At 40.8% G+C, this 18,278-nt stretch overlaps 1 protein-coding gene across 1 annotated transcript in view; it reads right to left on the bottom strand.

The window, feature by feature from the left end:
- Window positions 1-18,077, bottom strand: part of cps1 (carbamoyl-phosphate synthase 1, mitochondrial) — a 50,983-nt gene extending 32,906 nt beyond the window's left edge. The window contains exons 1-21 of the mRNA XM_086219923.1: window positions 17,774-18,077; window positions 16,247-16,356; window positions 16,012-16,156; window positions 14,255-14,344; window positions 14,119-14,175; window positions 13,874-13,966; window positions 13,612-13,701; window positions 12,642-12,770; window positions 12,228-12,334; window positions 11,967-12,108; window positions 11,450-11,527; window positions 10,581-10,679; window positions 8,993-9,088; window positions 5,693-5,882; window positions 5,436-5,593; window positions 5,145-5,273; window positions 4,614-4,758; window positions 3,438-3,648; window positions 2,129-2,327; window positions 1,847-2,023; window positions 1,066-1,184 (exon numbers count right to left, since the gene is read on the bottom strand). Coding sequence (XP_086076049.1) covers window positions 1,066-1,184; window positions 1,847-2,023; window positions 2,129-2,327; window positions 3,438-3,648; window positions 4,614-4,758; window positions 5,145-5,273; window positions 5,436-5,593; window positions 5,693-5,882; window positions 8,993-9,088; window positions 10,581-10,679; window positions 11,450-11,527; window positions 11,967-12,108; window positions 12,228-12,334; window positions 12,642-12,770; window positions 13,612-13,701; window positions 13,874-13,966; window positions 14,119-14,175; window positions 14,255-14,344; window positions 16,012-16,156; window positions 16,247-16,356; window positions 17,774-17,899 — 2,690 coding nt within the window. The 5' untranslated portion in view covers window positions 17,900-18,077. The remainder of the gene's footprint in view (window positions 1-1,065; window positions 1,185-1,846; window positions 2,024-2,128; window positions 2,328-3,437; window positions 3,649-4,613; window positions 4,759-5,144; window positions 5,274-5,435; window positions 5,594-5,692; window positions 5,883-8,992; window positions 9,089-10,580; window positions 10,680-11,449; window positions 11,528-11,966; window positions 12,109-12,227; window positions 12,335-12,641; window positions 12,771-13,611; window positions 13,702-13,873; window positions 13,967-14,118; window positions 14,176-14,254; window positions 14,345-16,011; window positions 16,157-16,246; window positions 16,357-17,773) is intronic.
- Between the last annotated feature and the right edge of the window lie 201 nt (window positions 18,078-18,278).

Here is an 18,278-nt window from a genome sequence, read left to right as displayed (position 1 = left end):
GGCATGTAGGACAGTTGTCATACAGTATCAGGAGCATTTGACTGAACAACAGTCCACCTTTCCCCTTTTACTCTGCAGAGTCGTGGTCAGTAAATAGTCGTGTCAGCTTTAGATAACATGTCAGTAGCAAAGAGCCAATACTAATCTGCCAAGAGTCTTGGTAAAAATCATGTGGTAGCAAAGAGCAAAGAGCCAATACTAATCTGCCAAGAGTCTTGGTAAAAATCATGTGGGAGACAAGAATAAGCTGAGGGATGAAAGAGGTAAGACTGCTGATGAATGATGGAAACTGGGCCATCTTCAGAACCAGCAAAGGAATTAACAATAAAGGAAGCCATGTCTGAGGGAATAATAACCTGCCTTGGGCACACTAGACAGCTATTGAATGGATGAGTGAATGGACAGAGGGACTGTATTTTAGTGGAAATAGTTCCAGTTGACCATACTTTTAACCTTTACAGTCAAATACAGAAAATAGTTTTTGAGGAGGCCTCGGCTGTAATACAGCCAGTTCTACATGCACTAGAGACTCTACACATACAAGTAAGTACTGCAAAAACAAACAAGTTGGAATAGATCTGATCACGTGGAGCCCAGTTCCAACAATTTCATGTTCTATGGCGTAATATGAAAGCTGGACAACCTGCATGGTTACACACAGCTTAACCTCAAAGTCTTCACTGTAACCCACCATCAAGTTCTTCAGCCATTTCAAAAGCTGAATCAGTGGACTCAGTACCGTACATCTAAAGTGTAAAATAAAAATGCAGTTTCTTCTTTCCACCAGGTGGCACTATGACTAATCTGCCCCACGAATGAATGGGTTTTCCCTTGGTCCATTCTGCAATGCTCCACCAAGTTTGGTGAATACTGGCCTCGAAATTTTTGCAAACTCTTGCTGGCAGACATACATACAAGAGGAAAGCATGACTTTCACGACAGAGGTAATGAAAGAAAAACTTATGAGATATGCTCAGTGAATGTTCTGAAGTTGTGGCTAAAACCTTTTTATAATCCCAGGATACACAGATAAAAATCCATATCACATCCCAGCATCTGCGTTACCTCTTGTAGTTAGACAGGTGCTGCTCCAGCTCCGTTATCCTATGGAGTTTGTGAAGGAACCACTTATCTATGGCAGTCAGCTGGTGGATCTGATCCACACTCATACCACTGTGGAGGGCCTTAAGGGGAGAGACATGAAACAGACTCTGTGTTACATCTATAATTCATCATCGTCAAGTTCATCATTCATGCCCCTTGTTGGAATATTGTGAGAGCAGATATCCCTCAAGTTTCACAAAAGTAAAACAGGTTTAGAATCAGTTGCTTGTTTTAAAATCATGCTCAAAGTAAACAGCTACAGGATGGGAACGGACGTCTTTGTATCCTTTAAAGCGCCGTATGTGAGGAGATTTTTCATGTTGCAATCGTTCATGCCTGATTGAAAGATGATGCACTTATCTGAATAAATGCTGACAAAAAAAAAAAAAAAAACTATATGGAATTAAAACAAATATTCCAGATTAGGTCATTTAAATCCACTCCCTCATCTGAACATGTTTGAAAATGTCACACTGTCAGTTAAATAATCAAACACTGTTTTCCTGCATTTTTCTAGCATTACAACTACTATGCATATATTTGAAAAAATAAAAATTCCACTAACACTTCCACACAATTAGACATTCACAACTCTGGCAGCTCTGTAACACATTTCACTTAGCATTTGATGGTTGTTGTTTTTTTCTGACGCACTTTTTTCAGTTTACTTCATACTGTCATTTTTAATGAGAGCACTTCAATAAGAGTCATTCAATTTTAATATCATAAAAGATCAGAGTACCTTGGCGATGGAGAAGATTCTGGTGCTGGAGGGGACAGCCAGCTCCTGTTGTAGGTTGTGGGTGTTGGCCCAGGCTTTTTTGAGAGGCAGCCGGGGCACAAACCCATCCACTGATGGATGACACATTCTCAGGGCCTTCTGCACACTCTCCTCAAATGTTCGGCCCACTGCCATCACCTGAATACAGTAGATGGAAATATATAACAGCAAAGTGCGATCAGTGTACAGACTGACCTTACAAACGAGAGTAAAAAGAAGTGTTCATCCATGGTTCCTCCTCACCTCTCCAACGCTCTTCATGGCGCTGCCTATTTCACGAGACATGCCCTGAAAGCGGTCCAGATCCCATCGAGGGATTTTGGTGACGATGTAGTCTAGACTGGGTTCAAAGCAGGCTGTGGTCTTCTCAGACACTGCATTCTTGATCTCTGGCAGTGGGATCCCCAGAGCCAGTTTAGCAGCCACAAATGCCAAAGGGTACCTGTGAGACATTAAGACCCTAATCAACTAGAGGTGGATAGCGGTTTGAGGATTTTTCTGAATAAGAACTTAAGATTTATTAAACAAATAAAAAAAAAAAAAAAAAAAGAATGATTTAGAGGCTGGGTACAGAACTAAAGGAGTCGATTAAAAAAGGGACCGGAATGACACAGCAAAACCTCTCGGACAGTGGAAAGTGGTCTGAGCAGAAGAACAGAACTGTGTAGTCAATGCAAACTGCCCAAAAAAGTAAAAGAAACTAAAGCCAGAGGTTCTGAATACTAGAAACTGGGTAGGAGAGCGATCCCTGGCTGATGTACTTGAGTTTGGGGAGTAGTGAACCAGCAGACCTCAGGTGCTCCACAGGATGACCTCAGTGCGACCAACAAAGTGTGATGAAGCAGCAAAGGACAGATTCTATGCAGGGGGCAGAACAGAGGACTGGCTGGGGTTTGCTTCTGGGCGCAGGCCTACAGACTGGTCCCTAGAGAGCAGGACTTGAGGTCTGCAGCTGGAATTCAGGACCAAATAGTACCAGACTGGGGGCTAGCAGACTTGGGGCTATTAGGCTTAGACTTAAGTGAGGCTAGAGCTAAGAGGCTGAGTAGACTGGCCTTTGGAGAGGCAGGTTAAGTTTCGAGGGGGGCAAAAGAAAAAATAAGGCAGAGGTTCTGTAAGTCAGACTGTTGAAACTGGTCCATGGCCAGTCAGCTCCTGTTACTGATGTAGTGAGTAGAGGCATGTGAACCAAAAAAGGCAGCAGGAAGGCAGATCCTGGAAGCTTTTATATTCATTCAAACAAAAATCACATATCTGGAGTAAAAAAAATGAGCTCCAGGCAAAAGCAGATGAGTATAAACTGGCGAGAATTACAACAGGCCTCTACCGTGCAAAGAAAGTACCTTTCAAAAGAGAAGGTAGTCACTAATCCAGAACAAAGAAATCTGACTTTATCCATATAATCCCCAACTAAGGAATTCACTAAGAAGCTGACAAACCCCACACTGATTATATCACAAGCCCAACCTGGTCTCTGATGTATATATCTATATTTTTATCTCTCTTAACATGCATTTCAAGCTCTTATATTAATATGCAGGTATTCTCTCACCCAGTGGCTTTGGATGCTAATGCAGAGCTTCTTGAGAGCCGAGCATTAACCTCGATGATGCAGTACTCCAGGGATGAGGGGTGTAGAGCATACTGGATGTTACATTCACCAACAATGCCAAGATGACGGACCACTTTGATCGCCGTCTCGCGGAGCATGTGGTACTCCTCATTGGATAAGGTCTGGCTCGGTGCCACCACGATGGAGTCGCCTGAAGAACAAGAAATAGTAGTTCAGCCAAAAAAGCATGTCTCTCAATTGAATTTAAAACACAGATTGAACTCTTCACCGACAATTTCTATTTTAAAATTTGTTTTTACACTTTACTTTCATTTGGAGCATTTTACTCTATCATATTTATGTCACTTTTTTCTACTGTGTCTCTTAGTCTACTTGATATTTTATATTTCATCACAGCAGGGAATTACATCCACACTGTGACTTTTCTACAATATTCTGCATTTTACAGACAATTTAGTTTATATTCTTTAATTTCATAATTCCAGCAGTGTTTTTTGAACAGTGTCAATCATTGGCCACTAGCAAAAGGTTAGGATTGCTTCTCAAATATTGATTCTTACTGCTTTTCTTGATCCACGCAAAAGAGATGATAACAAGTAGCAGTCCAAAACATGGTCAACATGAACAACCTAGTCTCACTGAAAAATGGAAACTTTCTCAACCTGAAGCCGCCTCCCCAGAGAGAGAGAGAGAGAGAGAGAGAGAACAGTATGTGTGTGTGTGAGTGTTTTTGAGGACAACATAATGCACAGCATAAACAAACTGAACAGAGTTGAATCAATCTACTGTACAATAAACCCAAGGATTTTCAGTCTCAGGTGGAAGTGAACTTAAAATAAGCCCCCCCCCCCCCCCTTACATTATTTCTGGATGCCTATAAAGTCATTATTATGTTATTTGATCCAGTAAAATTCCTCCAAAACGAAAGTATTCCTTCATGGTATCTTTAACCACATCACGCATATTTGGGTTGTTCTACTACGTGTCCTTTTGATGACTGTTGACTAATAGTGTTGGGGGAGGCCCAAGTGAAGGTGAAAGACTGTCTGGAGCCCGCCTTGGAGAGTCCCACCTCCCACTTTGAAAACCTCTGGAGTAAGAATGTGAAACAGAGCAGAGACGACAGTGCGTAGAACAGAGTTGATATTTCATTACCTGTGTGAATGCCCAGGGGGTCGAAGTTCTCCATGTTGCAGACAGTGACACAGTTATCGGCCACATCTCTCACCACCTCGTACTCCACCTCCTTCCAGCCCATCAAGGACTTTTCCACCAGGATCTGACTGCTCATGGCCAAAGCCTACAACAGAGAAACATTTTTGAAGTTAAGCTTCTCCGCAGAAATCAAATACATTTAATTACAAGATGAGGAATGCCCTCAATTATACAACATGAACAAATCTTATGCAGCAGTATGGAAGTGGCTGACAGTTACTTTTGCAGCATGTGATCACAGATCAGAACCAACAGAGCAGTCAGCCATTTTGCCCCTTATTCTTTACTGACAGGGGACCGAGGAAATCTTATGGTGTTCTGGTTAATATTTCTCAACGAAAAGTAAAAACATCAGTCAGTAAATGTGTGAGTAAAACACCTCAGCAGCTGTTTAATCAGGATGATGAGGAGAAAAAAAAAAGGTAAGTATCCCCAGATACCAACACCATTACTGCCTTGCACCATTCTGACCTTGTGAGCAGTTTCCTTCAGCTTTTCTTTGTTGGCACACAGACCAGAACCCAGACCTCCCAGGGCGTAGGCAGATCGTAACATCACTGGATAGCCAATCTGCTCTGCAGCTTTCAAGGCATCAGACACCTGAAAGTTAAACATTCCATCTCTCAAATTTAAGACGGCTTGCTTTTATCCCATGACAGAACTTAAAGGCCGAGTGACTGAGCACATTTTCAAATGAAGAAAGGACTATGTAGGTTGTGTAGAATGTGATCAGTATTCTTGTTGTTGGACTTGGATCCTTACCGACCCTACTGCAATACTTGGTGCAATCTTCTCATTGATCTCCATTAGTTTGTCAGCAAAAATCTGTCTGTCTTCTGTAGCCATGATGGATTCCACTGGTGTTCCAAGGACTTTCACCCCGTACTGCTCCAGGACACCCTGCTGATACAATTCTACTCCTGTAAGCAGCACAGAACAGTTGAGATTCAAATGTATGATGAAATATACAGGCAATATTTACCCCAATCCATTCATGTAAACAAGTAAACATGTCTCACCACAGTTGAGGGCAGTCTGTCCCCCCATGGAGAGCAGGATGCCATCCGGACGCTCGGCTTTGATGACTTCAGTAACAAATTGTGATGTCACAGGCAGGAAGTAGACGGAATCGGCCTGCTTGGTGCCCACTTCGTTGGTCTGAACCGAGGCTATGTTTGGGTTCATGAGAACCGTCTTTACGTTTTCCTCCTACAACAACACATAAAAAGTCATCATTTGGCAGAAATTTGAAAACTATGTTGAAGATGACAACCACTTTTACCAAAGGCATGTATTCAGTTAAAGAGATGCTGCTGGGAGTTTTTCTGCCACGCATTATTCATAGCGGTTGAAATCCATCTTTGGACAACAGGGGACGGAAGGTTACTGAGGAGGCAGCACTACCTCAACTGCCAAGGGGCTGCAGCTGCAAGCACCCCCCCCCCCCCTAAAAAAAAAAGGTTACTAAAAAAATCAATAGCACATTTCATTTTAGAGCAACTGCTGTTGGCACTTTGTTACCTGGCTGCACAACACAGTAACACTGAAAAGACAGAAACACCTTAAATGCAGGACATTCAGGACAAATAAATTTATGTGCACCTCTCCAAAATACAACAGCACCTTCCGGTGCTCAATCATCTTGTTATAGAGCGGAATTGTCCGTTTTAATGTTTCCTGACCCCAAAAGCTTAGATACAAGATTATGAACAGGTGTGTTATAAATCTGAGATGGTTTGTGAGTTTGAACCAAGACATCAAGTTGGATAAGCCCAAGATAGATTTATACTAGTGGTAGAACTGCTTTACAATTACTTATCAATCACCGGCGAACAGGATATAATATAAACATCTGGTAGGGTAAGTTACTTCATGTATTTCTGTCAAGGATCTTGTGCTGTAACATGTTTTGGAGAGCAGCAGGGTGTCGCTGGGGTATGGACTTTTTTAATGACAGCCTGGTTGGATGGCAATCAGCCTTTGCAGACTTACTAGTTTTATGAGCAGCAAAGTTAAAGGTGATGACAATATCAAAAAAAGACTGAGAAATGGGCTCAGGTACCAATTTAACATGAAGATAAGGAGATTATTATTAATAAGTATCAGTCGTAAGGCATAAGTGAGGCTGTGAGTGTGCACAAATAGATCTTAAAAAAATTTGATTTTTTTCTGTAAGAACAAATCTACTATTGTAATGATATTATTCAGCTGTTGTGAGCATGAAACTATGAAAAATCAAAAAAAATGATGATGATTAAGAAAAACTGCTGATTTGCATATTGATGTCTGCTGCTGTGTGAAATATTGTAAAACTGCTATAACATGCTGTTGATCATTCCAATTAAAAACGAACCATCTAAATATTGAACAAGACGCCACTGCCGACTATATATATCTTGCATTAAAAGGGAAATGTAGCAAAAACCAAATGCAGACGAGGACATGCCTATATTTATAAGCTGTGCCTGGATCATTGGAGAAAAATGTTGAATGTACATAAAGAAAATGGGTAGAGGATGTTCCTCTTTTCTTACCCTGGCCTGTGAGTGCTAGTGGAACAGGCTTTAGGTCTATATCACCTTAATTACCACTCAGTAGTTTGGTCGAGTGAAGCTGAAAAGGATCACCTAAGCTCCAAATAGCTTAGAATAAAGCTGCAAGGCTCTTGTCCATTAGGTGAAGGAGAGTACAGAGGGATGCATGCTAGTCTCTGATAGCAAGGAGGAGAGGAGAGATGGCTATGCTATATAAGCTATCAGATACTTGTTTACAAATTTCTCTTATAGAAAACAACCAAACGGTCACAAATAAACAAAGACCAGCATCACAATATGAAGGAGGCTGACAGGGTTACCCTTGGGTCACGTATGGATATACTGGGCCATCACCCTGTGGAACATATGATCCATCCACCCATTCACACTCACAGCCACGTCTACGGTCAATTTAGAGTATCCAGTGGGAGTACTGAGTACTGTGGGAGGAAGCCAGTGTAGCCCGAGAGAACCCACGCAGGCACAGGGAGAACATGCAGACTCCACACAGAAAGACCCCGCGGCGGAGCCAGAGCTCAAACCTGGAACCGTCTGGCTATGAGGCCACAGTGCTAACCACTGCACCATTGTGCCGCCCATGACCTATTATATGTAAAAAAAACAAAAAAAACAACAACAACTCAGTAACTCTAACAGCATGAAAGTGATCTTAACTATGATAAAATGCAAGTGTGTTTAGTGTTTTTCTCTCATATTAGTCTCTTCAGCATGTGTGTATTGACACAAGATGTGTTGTTTTATTCAATTAATTGTTATATTCTGTTGTGCAGATGGTTCCGGTTCGAGTCCCGGCTCAGGCACAGGATCTTTCTGTGAGAGTCTCCATGTTCTCCCTGTTCCTGCGTGGGTTCTCTCTGGTACTCCAGCTTCCTCCCACAGTCCAAAGACATCAAGAGAGGACGAGGCTGATTGATACTCTAAATTGACTGTAGGTGTGGCTGTGAGTGTGAATGGTTGTCTGTCTCTATGTGTTGGCCCTGAGATGGACTGGTGACTTGTCCAGGGTGAACCCCGCCTCTCACCCAAAGGCTGCTGGGATAGGCTCCACCCCCCTGTGACCCTTAACAGGATAAGCAGAAGAAAATAAATGGATGGATGGATAGATTTTGTTCAGCATGGATGACAGGAGGAGTAGTGGTTAGCTGAGTGGCAGCTAATGGAGTTCCAAAGAAAGAATGAGTCACACATTGGTAAGCTTCCCTGCAACAAATATTGCTTAAGATCCTGTTTTGCGAGTTACTTTTATCATGGAGGTCATGTTTTTGGTGGAGTTTGTTTGTTCAGCTCCGTAGTAACTGGACTCAACATTGTCACACATACGAGAGTCTCAGTGTCAAGACATCTACTAGGTGAGTCAAAGGGCCACCTGGTGGTTACAGGAAGAAGGAAAATGTGACAAACATTAAAATTACAGTGTTGTTTTTACATGATGTATAGCAGCCTAATAAATGTGTTCTTTAGCCCCACCTAGTGGATGCAGGAAGCTCTACTGAACAGCCGCACACACTGATGTGCCCGGGGGGGAACTGCTCATCGCTGCCTGCGGGTTTAATTAGGGCCCAGATTATAAAAAGTTCCGGGGGTCAAATTTTGCCCTAAGTGTTTTGTAGTTTTATTTGATTTTGACCTTAATAGTCTACAGATATCACTGGAACTGTTTCTTTATACGCAGGGTTGACACTCCCTTCAACAGAAGATTACACAATCAAAATATCACCACTGAACGTTTCAACTTTTTCAGTACATTAACAGTTTTGTTCTTACTTTCATGGCCTTGATTGCCTGAGATCCAGAGTAGTCAAACTCTCCAGCCTGACCAATAGAAAGACCACCAGAGCCCAGTACCAGCACCTTTGACACCTGCATTCACAAACACATTTACAGCATTGAGATCATTGATGTCTGTATTTGCCAGTAAAAACCTGCTGAAGGCGTTGCCGTCTAATAAGCTTGAACCCTGAGGGACCAATTCACACAAAGCGTGTGACTTTAGACACACATTGTTTGCACTCAAATATCTCTGTAATGGTTCATCGGAGCTCAATCACACTCATATCAAACAACACAGCTGCGCCTTTACAATGGTACCTATCACTTGTTTTTCCATTCAAGAATTTGTTAGCAAATAATTTTTGAATTTGTCTGAATTTAATCATAAATACGGTTCGCAAAAAGCAGTGCATTGATGTGCGCTCCTTTTACTCACATCTAAAAAAACTCACAAACTCGTCATCTGACAGATATGGCACGCATATCATACGAAACGTCAGAAATGGAGCTTTGCAATGATATAAGACACATATGTGTGCATTGAATGTATCTTTTTACAACTGGACTGATAAAAGACAACAAAATAATAAGTTGCCTTAATTGTTTACTCCAGTATTTCACTCGTGCTTGTCAATCGCATTATAGAGAGGAACAACATATCTACCGACTCCTGGGTTGTCATGTTTTCCTCTTTGACAAACTACGTCCATAATCCGGTTATGATCACTGTAAATTCCTACAGGGTGTCCAGTCTAAGTGTGACATTGTGTCCTTTTCTGAATGACAGGAAAGTTTTGCTTCTCAAAAACTTCTCCTTTCTTCGTGGAATGGATCCAGCTCAAGATGATCCAAGATTGATACAAGTTGTAACTATTTTCTACATCATAATATTTGCTACATAATAATATGTTGATATAATAATTATAGGGACACCATGGGGAATCTTGATAATCCCTTTTGATGTAAATAGTATTGTATATAGTTGTGTGTTCTTGAAAATGGTTGTGTAATTGTATTTCTTTTTATTATTTATGCATGTTTCTTTTAAAATGAATATTATTTTGCATCATAAGCAGAACATGTGTTTACTTCAGTAAAATGGCTCTTATTCTGGCCATGCACACACCACGCGTTCTTGCAAATTGTGAAGTCACACAACATCCCACCACCATGGTGCTTATACTGTCAGATTCCAGGGAAACTCCCCCAACTCAATATATAAAGATATGTGTGCTGGAAACCTTCTATGATGACAAACGTGGGGAAAATCCCAAAATTTTGTAATATTAAAAAATGTTTACATTTTTTATAAAATATATTTAAGTAGTACCAAGTGAACTGATGGCATATCTGGATAGCATAGACTGTCCTGAAAAAAACGAACAAAACAAAAACAAAAAACAAAAAAAAACAAGATATAGCATGTAGAGCTTAACCAAGATAATAGCTCTAAAGCAAAGGACGTATAATTACCTCATAATCAATGGGTACCTCAGGGTTAATTATATTCTTCTACATTTCAAAACAAACATGGCCTATTATTGAGAAGTTAAACCTGCTGAACTAGAGTGACAAACTGTACCTGAGCTCTGGGAGGGATGTAAGGTTTCTTAGGCATGACTGAAACAATGTTGCCGTCCTTTCCTTTCTTGATCAGAGACATGAAGGCATCAAAGAGGAACTGTAAACACAAACAAAAGAAAACCCCTGCTAATACGTGACATGACAAGGACATAAGTTCCAGTTTAATACTATATTGATTATATGATGACTGGACCAAAGAGTTTAACTTGCATTCACACCAAATTTTAAAGCTTTAGTGTGGAACATTACATCACAGGCTCCTTTGCAGCCTCCTTTGTTATTGTTTTGGCTACAAAACGGTGAATAACTTGTTTTAAGCGTCGCACAACCCTTGAGAAATGACTGTTTCACAATAAGAATTTGGGCCATTTCATCTGATAACATTTAAAAAGTCTAGAAAAGCATGACAATCAGATTATTTATCCACATTTAAGGTAGCAGAAGGCTGACAGAAAGTTGCCAGCACTTAAATCTCTGGTATTCTGCCTCCTGGCAGTGCAGGTATGTCACCACGTACACAAACTCAACAGAGACTTGGGATCTTGAGCATAATGAGCACTCGTAGAGCTCATTTTTCTTTTGCAGATTATAAAAATGTGACCCTCTATAGCTTTAATTGCCAAGTTTTACCCGTATATAATTATAGACAGTAATCCCTCTTTGCTTCTTTTAGTTGGCACCTCACACTCGCTGTTGCATCCTTGTATTTATTTCCAGGCGACTGCTACTTTAAAATCTGATACATTTCTACAACAGATACTTTGTACAGAAGTATTAAATCAACTTTTACCAGAGCAAAGGTAGTTATTTTTAACCTTTGGAGAGCATTTGACAATTCAAAGCAGCACTGTAAAAGTCTTTAATTACCTCTGTGTCTGTGGGGCCTCCTTTGGCCTCCGGGTGAAACTGGGCCGTGAAAACAGGCTTAGTGTTGTGCATGATTCCCTGAAAAATAATGCAGAGTTCATACAGAGACACTGAAGCCAAGCCTACACTATATAATACATCCAGTGCTTTAAAGTTAATGTATGTTTCTAAAATGTTTAGAGCAACAACAAACGAATTGATCAATCGATTTTTGTTTTTCTGCTGTTCCAGTTCCAGACGCTTTAAGACTGAAAATAAGAGTATAGAGACAAAAGAAGAAACTGTCACGTTGGCACCTAGGAAATTGTGATGAGCATTTTATGAACTAAAAGACTCATCAATAATTGGGGAAACAATCAGCAGATTGATGGAAATAAACCTAGATTGCAGCTGTAAAATGATTAGGTCTATAAACGTACTCACATTCAACTGACAGCAGGTATTTGGTCAGAGAAAATATTAACCCACAGGACAACATTCAACTGACTTGCTTTCATAGAAGGTGAGTAAAACCTGCCTCATTGGTGCCGTCATTAGCGTTGATGAAAAGCGGGGTCCACCCAGGGGGCAGGGAATCGCTGTCGATGCCGTAGCCATGGTTCTGTGCTGTAATGAAGGCCTGGCCTGTCATCACGTTTAGCACTGGCTGGTTCTGGCCTCTGGGGTACCGCGGATAAATCACGCAATATGATTTATTTCATGAAAGATCCAAATTCAGTGCAGTGTTTAATGTAAGTAGCTTTCACCTTCACAATAGCAGACATACTGTCTTGCTCACCTGTTGCCCATTGGTAGTTTGTATGATTTGGCTCCAGAAGCAAGAGCCGTGATCTGATTGCCCATACAGATCCCAAACACAGGCTGGGGATGATCACGCTCCAGCACCTTCACACGCACACACACACACACACACACACACACACACACACACGTTCCAATATTGTCTATCGTGCTTGAGATAAAACAATAAATATAATATCTGTTCAGATCAAATAAACATGTGGAGGCGTGTAGTTGCACATTTATTTTTATGATGCAGGTGACTTGAGAAAACAATGCCCATGAATTTAACAGCAATTGCAATGAAACAGAAATAATAATGTAGATTAAATGAAAAAGCAGAATTTTCATGGCAAAGACGACCATACGCATCAGATTAAATCACTTTAGCTCATATAACGTCACCTCCTACCTTGCGGACGTTGTTAATGAGTGTGACGGCGAGGGACGGATCTCCTGGTCCATTAGAGATGAACAGTCCGTCATAGTTCAGACTTAGCAAGTCCTGGTCCCAAGGCACCAGGTGGACCTCTGCACCCCGCTGCAAGTGCACACACGCACACACATGCTACTGTTTCACATCGGGCAGGTTAAGATGAACTCATTCAAAGCAACATCCTGTAGTCCAGGAGTTTTAATTAAAAAGTGTCCCAGTGTAAACAATGAATAAATAAATACACTGACTTTGTTTCAATAAAAAGCAGCCTCACATCTATTCATTGTTAACGTTTTCAAGGCAAGCCAGAGAAGTGGGGCCATCAGTTTCATCAGAACAAAAAGAGAACTAATTTTTATCTCATAATTTAACCTCCGGAGGGGAAGAATAAGGTCTTCCCAATGAACGAGCTTTATAGTGGTTTGTAACATTTAATTTATGTGATTTTGCAGAGCTTTTTTATGATGTAATTTCATATTATGGACATTTTTTATGATTCCGTTTTATGACGGGGTATGATGACCGTTGATGTCCATTTTTATATAGCATTCTCTAATAAGCTTGTTTATCAAATAAAGATTTTTTTTATCTAAAAAACTTTTATAGAATTTTAGGTAATACCCTTAAGTCCACTTTTGTGTCTTCAGCGTCCCTCGTTAGACATTGCCCTTGCTTCTCTGCCAGCTTTACAACCAATTTCAATACTAGATCAACCAAATAGGGATCCCACAGCTCGTTCCTGGAGGCTTAACCCGGGGGAAGATTGATTTCCCTTCACCTGGATGACTTAAAAAAAACGCTCTAGAATGTTTAACATTTCATAGTTTTGTAAAATATATGAAAAAGGAGATGAAGTGCTTTATATTTAAGTAATATTGAAGGATGTGTGGGATCTAATAAGGATGCAGAAACAATCACAGGGGGATTTTCATGCGCTCGTTCTCACCTTAACCAGTAGACGAATGATGTTATGTTTAATACCGCAATCAACTGCCACCACTTTAACTGGGTTTCCTTTTCCAAAAACTTTGGTTTCCTGAAGAGAGAGAGAGAGAGAGAGAGAGAGAGAGAGAGGACACAGAACAGACAGATAAGCACTCAAGTGAAAAAATATGATTGATTTAGTCTTTAATACCAGTTACCTCTGGTGTCATGGATACAACAAGTATTTTTTGAGTTGTAAAAATGAAATGGTTTGCAGCTGTTACCTTTGTTGAGACCTCTGCTACCAGGTTTTCCCGGTTGGGGTCAGATATCTCTACAGGTTGCCCATCAAATTCAATTTTTCCCAAAACTGTACCCTGAGGAGGAACCACAAAAAACAAAACAAAAGCATGACTATTCGGACAACGCTTTTATAAAACGTGTCGCAAAGCAGATCACCACATTATTTGTGTTGTTCTATTTTAGAAAGAAAATGATAACTTTCCCTGTTAAGTCGAATTATATTTACCTTATCTCTGATGACCTTGGTGAGCATTCTGGTGTCTATTCCAAACAGAGCAGGAACCTTTAAGGAATGGAAAAGTCATACGTTGTGATTTAACCATCCAAGTTCATGCAGGACACATACTGATTAAAATCCCAACCTTTTCTTCCTGAAGCCATTGTCCCAGAGACTTAACAGAGTTCCAGTGGCTGTACTCATGGCTGTAGTCCTGAACCAAAAGACCAGACACCTAGAAAAACCCACATACAATTTTAGCCTTGAAAAGGTCAAAATAAAGAGTTTCCGAGTACTATATTCCTGCGCTTGGCCCTGATGTGTATGATGGAAAGAGCTGCCACAAAATCCAAAAATGCACATGTAAATGTCAGCATGTCCTCTTCCGGTGAAAATTAAAATTTCTTTAACCTATCAAAACCAAGCAAACTATGTGCAAAGGCCAAGAGAAACCTGCCAATACCTCGTTGTTATTATGCGTGTATGTATGGAGTTAATGTGTAATTTCAAAATTACGTTATCTGCCAATTATCTTCAATAACTGGCCATGATAGAGGAACTTTTTTTTTTCTAAAATATTATATAAACTGGTTTTGTCACAATCTAATAACAAAGCAGAATTTTTTTTCCAAAACACAAGTATGAACAACTGAGAATTATGGCCATCGAGTGCAATGAGTTCTGAAAACTAAGCTCAGTGGAGGTGAAAACCATTAGTTTTACAATATGCAACCAAAACTGCAAATGTCAAGCTGAAAAAAAAACTGTATTTATAGTGGATTATTATGGTTTTTACATGTTATAAAGCTAAATTAATTGAATTAAAATGGTGACAAAGCTACTATAAAAGGCAAAGTGCTTCAAAATGTAACATTGGCGCAGCTACCATCCAGCAGGCTAGCTACTACAGCTAGCTTGCTTCAAGTAGGCAAGTGAGCAAGCTACACGTAGCTGGAGTAGCTTGATTTATAAGTGGCAAAATGCCTACAAACATCAGCATGCGAGTGTCAGACATTCATTTAAAGTACTCCTGCTAAGACTTGGCATTAATGCCTGTGTCCACCAAAATTCTCCCTTTAAATGTCCAGTTTTTCAATTAAAATCTTCAAAAGTTTGAGTTCTTTACCTCCCTGGTTGTTCAACTGACCACACAGAGGCTTTTAGACAGTTTTCAGTTCTTAGCTAGCAGACGGCTTTGCAAGCCAAACCAGAATTAGCAGGGGAGCCATCAACGAGCATCCAATGGTATTTTTATACTTAACTATCATTGTTATTACTATTTGTGATTAATCTCCCAAAATGTCTCTGAGGCAAACAACAACAGGAAGTTTGTGAGACTTGAACGTTTTATGCAGCAAAACAATCCACAAAATCGAACAACACTTGATTTTGGAAGCGTAATTTTAATCTCTAGCTGTAAAAAGCTCACGTTGGCTATGACATCACCGGGACAAGCCCTGTGCTTCTGCTCTGTACTCTCCTTTTAGCCACTTGTTCCCAATAGCCCTTTTTGAAAGACACATAAAAAGCTCTCAAACAGTGCTGTATTTAATTATGTAGTTTATGCAGCAGAACAAACTTTTACAAGTAAGCCACTGACTTCATGACAAGAGAACCCTAAAGTTCAACAATGTTGACTTATTCCTGGGTTTTGGGACTCATTCCTGCATTGTGGCTGGCTATCGTTACACCCGTCCCGCTACCCTAGTTACGTTTCAGCTTTTTGATTGGAAACTCTTTTTTTTTTTTTTTTTGCTTGCGGCTCTACAACACTAATAAGCTGCAGCCACAGAAAATGACAAGGAGAAAAAAATCTAATTTGCGATGGTGCAATAACGTGGTGGCTGCAAGCCAGAGGTCTGAAACGTGCTGCTCATCCCTGAACCCTCCTGATCTGCCTACCTGGATGCGATCTGACTCCACGTGTTTTCTCAGGCCAAGCTTGTCCAGCTCTTGGGTGTCAGGTACCCCATAGTTCCCAACTATCGGGTAGGTCAGGGTCAGAATCTGACCCCTGTAGCTGGGGTCAGTCAGAGCCTCAGGATACCTACAGAGGGGGAACCATACCAAAAATGCTGTAATGTGATGATGCTGGAGCTCATTTGATATCATGGGATCAAGCCGTAGTCCTTCTTACCCAACAAGGCCCGTATTGAAGACCATTTCCCCAGCTATGGAGGCATTGTGCCCAAAAGAAAACCCTTTCAGCCTGGTGCCATCGTCCAAGACCAGGTGGGCTGTCTGAGCCTGGGAGTTAAGAGGAGAACAAGAAAAATATCACCTAATATATTCCCTTTTCATAGAGTGAGTTTTAGAGGACTAAAGGTAAAACTTTGTAATAGATGTGTCGTAGACTTTGAGTTTAGGAGTGATGGCAGCCAGCGAGCCGCTGGGATGCTGAAACCGCAGGGCACTGTGATTGTGCTGTGAATGCTGAGAGAGACAAATCTGTTCTTCTGTTCAATGTGTGTGCGCGCATGTGTGTGTGTGACAGAGTAAGAGAGAGTTGGAGAGGGAAATAGATAAATATAAAAGGTTGTTGTGATGACCCACTGTGACCTCCAGCCAGTGGAGAACATCAGAAGAACAGTCATCGATAATCACACCATTCTTTCTCTCTCTTTAAAAAAAAGATCCCAATGACATTTGTACATATTGTTGCCATATTGATAGATATGACTAAAGCCTGCAAATATTAAAGTATAAAATCTAAAGCATCCATGATAATCCACACATCTAATTTCTATAACGCTGATCTGTTGGAGGTCACCTACCCCAGCTAACATCGTGTGAGAGGCGGGGTTCACCCTAGTCAGGTTACCAGTCTGTCACAGGGCCATCAGGAGCAATTAGGGGTTCAGTATCTTGCTCAAGGATACTTCGACACGGTTACCGGGGGTAGTGAGAATCGAACCAACGACCCTTTCGTGGCCAGACGGCCACGATACCTCTGAGCCATACCGCCTCCGTGAGCACTCAATGAAGAAAATGTGGGCATTTTTTTTCCCCTTGTGACTGAAAATTACGCCAGATGCTGCAATCACCGTGCATCGAATGAACGTCTTCATGTGATCTATAGACAGTCTATAAATATATATATAAAAAAATATTTATAGATACAGTCCAGCAGCTGCATGGTAACTTGCACATTTACTAAGTTTTCAACGCGTGTGCGTTAAGTTCAACATCAGTTTTCGCTTTTAACTGCAACATACTAAAAGGAATAATTTCAAACTCCTAGTATTTTAGTCGGGTTTGTTTGTTGTTGTTTTTTTTCTTTACGTTGGGTAATTTTAACTATTAGCCCATAAAGTCCACGTTACAATACTTTTCAATGCACACACGCATCCAAAATGCTGCAAGAACAGCAACTTTTTAGCTGAAGTTTAAAATGTGGTGAAATGAACTTTTTCTTTTGCTTAACCAAAGCCGAATTGAAAAGTACATTGTGGTGTTTGTGACACTTCAACACAATTACTTTTTGGTAGCAAGTACATTTGTGTAGAACGAAGGCATGATAGACTTTATACATTTTTCTACGGGGTTCGGCATGAAGAGCACAGGCTCTCTGCTGCGGTAGCCGCTCAGTTGAAAGCACTTCTGGGGAGTTTAAGCAACATGTTTACAACAAAAAAACACAATTTTTGACTCAGCGTTTCCTTACCTTTACACTAAAAAGTTTTGCAGTTTGAAGTCTCAGCCAGGACGACGTGTTTCCGACTCGTCTGCCTACTACACACCCATGTCTCAGGGATTTAACAGCGCTGTAAGCTAACAGGATCTTTGTCATATTAGCCTACTGTTACCCTTGCAGGACAGACTTGGTTTAGTCGTAAATTTACTGTCAAGCACACTGCAAACTCAAAACATAAACTCAAGTTTTGTTTTCAAAAATAAAAATCAGATGAATGGTTTTGGAGCTGCCCTCGTGTGCAGGTCAGGTTCGCGTTTGAATCGTTGACAGGGATTGGCCGCCGGGGCGTTGTTTAACTCACCGCATGAAGCGCACATGGTTTCCATTGGTCTTCAAGAAAACGCCTACCTTTTCACAGAGGAGAGCACAGAACTGAGGATAAGCATAATTATTCAGTAAAGAAAGTGTTCTGCAGGCCACAGAAGTGTGACTGTCCCTGTCGCTTGCATTTACACCTTAGATTGAATGGATAAAA

The sequence above is a fragment of the Aulostomus chinensis genome, chromosome 12, assembly GCF_037954235.1.
Source record: "Aulostomus chinensis isolate RoL2024-O1b breed Wild chromosome 12, RoL_Achi_v1.0, whole genome shotgun sequence".
Classification (NCBI taxonomy): Eukaryota; Metazoa; Chordata; class Actinopteri; order Syngnathiformes; family Aulostomidae; genus Aulostomus; species Aulostomus chinensis.
The sequence above is the reverse complement of the archived record's forward strand: the minus strand, read 5'-3'. Positions and strand labels throughout refer to the sequence as shown.